This window comes from Morone saxatilis, unplaced genomic scaffold, assembly GCF_004916995.1.
Source record: "Morone saxatilis isolate NCDOM2014 unplaced genomic scaffold, NCSU_SB_2.0 Contig1, whole genome shotgun sequence".
NCBI classification, from domain to species: domain Eukaryota; kingdom Metazoa; phylum Chordata; class Actinopteri; family Moronidae; genus Morone; species Morone saxatilis.
The window spans coordinates 11,673,712-11,679,652 of record NW_023339651.1 but is presented as its reverse complement, the minus strand read 5'-3'; the positions used below and the strand labels follow the sequence as shown (position 1 = coordinate 11,679,652).

The 5,941-nt window shown below is 38.0% G+C and overlaps 2 protein-coding genes across 2 annotated transcripts in view; one reads left to right on the top strand and one right to left on the bottom strand.

Moving 5' to 3' along the window:
- zgc:123217 (uncharacterized protein LOC641414 homolog) overlaps nt 1-1,972 on the bottom strand; it is a gene marked incomplete in the record, with an annotated part of 15,682 nt that extends 13,710 nt beyond the window's left edge. Inside the window, 1 exon segment of the mRNA XM_035658167.1 lies at nt 1,718-1,972.
- A 2,791-nt stretch (nt 1,973-4,763) lies between these two features.
- si:ch211-180a12.2 overlaps nt 4,764-5,941 on the top strand; it is an 8,756-nt gene continuing 7,578 nt past the window's right edge. The window contains exon 1 of the mRNA XM_035660737.1: nt 4,764-4,847. Within this exon, the coding sequence (XP_035516630.1) occupies nt 4,796-4,847 (52 nt within the window). The 5' untranslated portion in view covers nt 4,764-4,795. The remainder of the gene's footprint in view (nt 4,848-5,941) is intronic.

Sequence of the window (5,941 nt, the reverse complement as noted above, 5' to 3'; positions counted from 1 at the left end):
TGGCAAATTCAGAGTAGAAAGTTATCGTTGCCAATAGCCGCAATTCTGTCTGTGTGGACACACATGCAGGCCACAGCAGTTCAGCCATGTAGCCGTCACACATAGGTAGAGGCAGGCAGTGTGGCCCTAGCATGAGCCATTTTGAGTATGCTTACCACAAGTAAATACTGCCCACTGAATTGTCTGCACTGCTAAGAATGACAATTAACTCTGTGGTGGAGACAACTGCTTACCTCCTGTAGGGCCATCAAAGCATAGATCTGCCACCTGAGAGCATCTTTGGAAAAACTCTGGCACACCTCACGAACCTGAACCAAGAAGAAAAGCCAAGATTTTTAATCAACCAAGGCTTTTATGCATTTATGCAGGTGAGAGAAAAGAGATTATTGAGTTAATTTAATTTGCAAAACTGCATGTAAAGCCTGTAACTTTCACCAGGGTTTGAAAATAACCATGGCCCAATGGCCTGTGTGAGTAACGTTACTCTGTGGCCACCAAATAATTCCATTTAGGTGGCCCCATGGCCACCAAGGTTTATCCCCATAATGTGAGTACAGCTGTTAGTGTGTGTTGCGCTTGCATTACGTTACTATGGCGTCTTGTATGGAGCCATTATTGTAGCAAAACTATTTAAAAATGTGTGTGGAGAGTTGTGTAACTGTATCTCAATCTGTGTGTGAGTAATTAGATCTGTGAATGTGTAAAATAATCTGTAAATATGTAAAGATAGTGTAAAGATATTTGTACACGTGTGGACAAATCTGTAAGTGCAGCAAGCAAAATTGATGTGTAATTGTAATTTTTTGTCATTTCATGCAAAAAAAGAGAAAAACTAGGAAAAAATGTTGATGACTCCCCTGCACCAGAGCCGGCGCTAGGGGATGTCATGAAAGCCGGACTGTCCAGCCTAAAGCCGGACGAATGGCCACCCTACCCACTGGATGCATACATAAATGCAACATGGCTTTCCAAATGTAAACACTGTCTGTGCAAAATAAGACAACAACTTCAACTTTCAGCTAACGCTAATCGCTAGATAAGTGCTAGCTTTTGTGTTTGTTGTGTTTAATTGTATTATGCACCTGAAGGAGTTGCTAATGTAAATTCTAAGCCAATTGTTAGTTTTAAGGAACAGCTCATAGCAGGGTAAAATATTTAAGGTGCATTGCACTTATTTTGTGTTAATATTAAAATCATTCAGCTTTAAATTGTTTGCTTGTTAGCCACGGTTAGCAACCAACCAGTCTTGTTGTTATACGTCATCTAGCGCGCGCCGGTAAACGTCCCATGCTGCGTTCATGCAGGCTCGGAAATGCTGAAGCCTACAGAACAAACAAAAACCCGATACCGATAATTCCCGATATTACATTTAATATCGGAGGGCCGATATTGTCGCACATCCCTATTGATAATTATCACAATTAAATAATTAAATCAATAATTGATAGGACAATACAACAGCCCTGCAGTAAACCTTGACTTTAATAAGCTTATATTCACATCATATTTTAATATACTTGACTGTGTGCAAAATAAAAATAAAACTCTAGACGAATATTTAAACATAATACAATCAAGTAACACTGCATCCTCAGAAATTACCATAAAGTTGGTTCAAAACTCTCTCTAACACTGATAACAAAAACTAAACACAAGATTTCAAAGAGAGAATGTCTTGGTTCGTAGTAGATAATACACTGGCAACTCAAAAGCTCACCTTGCCCAGTGAGGGCTGTAAACATCAGGAGTGTCCACACAGTCCAGGCTGCCATACTGTCAACGTCTTGCCTTCAGTAAGCACCTTTCTGATTTCCCTTTGACGTATGAACTATTAACAATATTCTACACTCCCTGCTCAAACCCGTTTTTCTTGATCCCTCAAGGATCGCACTTTAGTACACAATGCTCACATGTCAGCTAATGTATCAAAGGAAAATTATCTGCAATAAATGTTCAAGGCTTTCTTTTGAGATACCAACATACAGCATTCCTTTTGAATCTAGTCCTGTATGACCCCACAGCATTGGACTGATGTTTGATCTTTAAAAAGAATTCAAAAAAAGAGAAATGACTATGTGGCTTTGTTTCGTGTCTTACAAAACAATACTTAAAATAGCCAGCCTTTATACTTCTTGGTATGCTGTCATACAAGTCCTGACTGTGTGTAGCAGTGGTACTTGTACTACAGTATGACACAGGATGTCAAGATGTTCTCCACATCTTTCCCCGAAGGTTCAGTAATGCTTGATTTGAGACACTTAGTGAAGGTGTTCTGCTGTCAGAATAATATATATTACATTAATGGATTATAGCCATTGACGCATCAGTGTGTAAGCATCACTTTGAGGTTGCAGCTGGTAATGGTGGGGCTTTGTCAGGTAGTGTAAAACTACATTACAGTCTGAATCTGTATTCTAGTGACTAAAGTTGTCAAATAAATGTCTTAAAATAAAACTTATAATATTCTAGTCCAATGAAATACCTGGGGACACATTTCAGACTAAAGACCAGTTAATTGTGGGCGGCTTGTCTAATTGTGGACATAGTTTGGTTAAGGTTAGTGTAAGGGTTAGGTTTAGTCTCTAGTCTAGAAATTAATGTAAGTCTATGTAAGGTCCCCAAAAGTGATAAGTAAAGTAAACTTTAATAAGACAGATAGCATCTTTTGGTTTTCTGTACATGTTCAGTAAGAAAAAATAAGAAAAAGGACAGACTAATCACAAAACACTAATTGTTGAATTTTTTTTCATTGCTCAGGGAGCCAGGTTACACATCTTTGGCCATAAAATATTATTCTGTGCTTCCTGAATAGACCGCCTAAGCAGAACACCTGCTGTTTGGTACAGACGATAGTTTTACACCCAGATCACAGCACCCCCCTCACACGTTCATATAACACACACATTTCCTGCTGTTGCTGGTGTCATAGCTGCGTTGGCTGCTGGCCTGAAATACCTACCAAAGTGTTGATAACAAACATCCACACCTCTGTTTCAGACACTTTCAAAAGAACATTCAACCTACAACATTCAGTTGCTATCACTAATGCAATTAATGCAAACATCTTCCATAAGAGATTTACTCAGCTAAAGAAAATTTAGTTCTGTAAAAGAAGATTTATACCACACTCATATCAACTACGACTATTTCCATATCTGTATAAATCAGCTTTGTTCTTTAAGTAGAGGTAGCTGCATGATACATTAATCATTGTAAGCTTAAAGGTGTCAAAAGGTTATTTTAATTACGTGTGTAAGAACAATGGCATCTTTTCGATTAAGGTTATAGGTACAATAATTGGTTTGGTGCCCCACCCTGTTAGTTTGACTGCTTTCATTTTAACTGAATATTCCAGCAAAGAAGTCTAACCACTTAACAAAATCTTAATCTTAAAAGTAAGATGCAGAACATTTCACCACACCTTCATTTAAAGGTCAGACTCGAAAAAACAACAAATGAAGCATTATATATTTATTATGAATAAGTCCACAAAAATCCTAAAAAATACAATGCTAGGATAAACCTCCTATTTCAATGACTAGTGTAACACTGCAGCCTAGTTCACCTTGATAATTTATACAGTACAAAATGTACAGGACAAGCTTATCTAATCTCACAGTATTCAAATCATATACATTTTTGTCATATTTCTGACTATCAAGCACAAAATCCAGCAATGTTTGTGTGTAGATATTGCTACCTTCAACCTTAAGTAAAACAAAGAAAGAAGAAATATATGCATTTGGACGCCGATGGCACTTTTCTTATTACTCATATTGATTTTAAGCATGACAATCATGAAAACATCTTCACAATAGTTGAGTTACTTCACTCCTTTCATAAGCTGGTGTGTCCTCCATCAAACCCTCATGCCCCTCCTCTTCTCCAACCAACCTGAAGTGCACTCAATCTTTCAACCAGATGAAAGGAATGAGACTGTCAGGAAAAGAAAGAAGAGAAAACATGACATTGAAATCATAGAGTCGTGAGGACAAAGTACCAAACACAAACAGGCAAATGGAACACATTAATCACTTCTTGTAATCATTTTAAGACTTACTTTTGTTTCTACCTAAAGCAAAGTATAACAGAGAGGGAACAAGAGAAAAGAAAACAGTGAGAGACAACACTTCAACTCAGAGACACAGAGATATTAACCATTGTTCACTGAATGATGTGTTTTAAGAGCAACTAAAGTGCAAATGAATATTCCCAGGGAGATAAAACAGACAACACCTTTTCCTGTAAACATCAAGCACTTGTTCTGGCTAAATATTAACTTCAATCAAAGGGAGCAATCATAGCAGGAGCTCAGATAGAGTGCCTGTATAGCGAGGGGGAAGAAACAACCATTCTCCTGTTTTTATCCTCTTTTTCTTCACATGCAACACAACACTAACTTTTCCCCAGATAGAAAAGAGTTGTAGTCTTGCCTGAGTGTTTGCCCACATAAGCTCAGCGTGATCACCCTCTCCGTTTGTTCATAGCAACACTGCACCAATGTAAAGTAGCCCCAAAACCTTGGCCAGAGGCCCTTCTGAATTTTAAGTTTGCCCACTTGTGTGTCCCTGCACATCTCCCTCCTTCTCCCTCTCGCTCTATCAGTCCTCTAGGGCTCGCTTATTTAGGAGGACATACACATATCAAGGGCCTCCTTTCACTCCTCTGAGGCCCAGGGACAATATTTCTTATTTCCCATCTGGCGGGACAAACCCGCCCACTGTCACCTCATAGCTCTATATAAGACAGCAAAAGGGCCCGAAGATAAGAAGTTGGTCTCAAGACAAGCCTGGTCATGCAGTGTAAAGTCCTCGTCTATGTCGGCCTCCTGACTTTCATAAAGCATGGTGAGTATTGTGTCATTACACACACAGGTTTGCATTGTTTCTTAACCTAACACAAGTTTGAGCTGACCAGGTGAAAAGTATTGATTCTACGCTATCTATGTAATTTGGCTTGTAACAGGGATGTTTTACAGTATATAGTCCCAAAGTTTGTGGAGATCTTACAGTGGTTCACTGGTTGGGAGTAAAGATATGTTTAAAAGTATAGATGGGGTATGTTGACCACATTCACAGGTCAGTGTCAACATGCACCAGACCTTTATTTAGTGTTGATTTATGGTGTAATGGTCACAAGTATTGAGAATAATGTTTACAGTGTAATAGGGTTGGACAATATGGCATAAAAAGACATTAGCGATTTTGCTATGCCATTCATTTTGATGTAGCTTTTTTATCCCTCGTTGTATTAGGCCAGAGTATTTGATTCAGCTAAATAAGCCAAAACCGCACGTTCCCGGAGGGTTATTATAGTAAACGAAAATGTACAATACTACATTACATATGACACGTTACATTGCAATTAAAATCTCAAAAGTGAAAGAAGAGTTTGTCCATGTCGTCCAGTCTTACAGTCTAATAATAACATGAATAATAACATGAACTGTTGTTTAGAGCTGCACTTAGTAACCAGTGCACCAGTAATTATTTAGAAGTGAAACCACTATTTAAACACTCGGCGGCACAATTCTCTGTATACCTTACCAATGTTATCATGTCTAAGGGATTTGAGGATGAGGGTTATAAGGCAGTGAAAATTATATTGTAATTATCAGACAACATTTTTGTGGAATGTTTTGAGTTAACTGTTTTCAACAAGATATAAATATTTGTACTTTTGTAGTCAAAAATAAACTAAGTAGAGCATTAGTCATTTCCTTCCTGCCAACCTGCTTTGATTGTCACATCTATCACACTTAACAAGATGTGTAACATAAACACTTCACACTGAAGAAAGTTTACCAGTGCTTGCCAAGAAGTATTTATTGTACTAGTTACTAATTAAGCTGATTGGGTGGCCAGACTTGACTGAAAGGTTTTGTGTTTACACTGATTCAAGGAGGTATACTGAGATTATTGATTTACGATTAAGGGTGAAA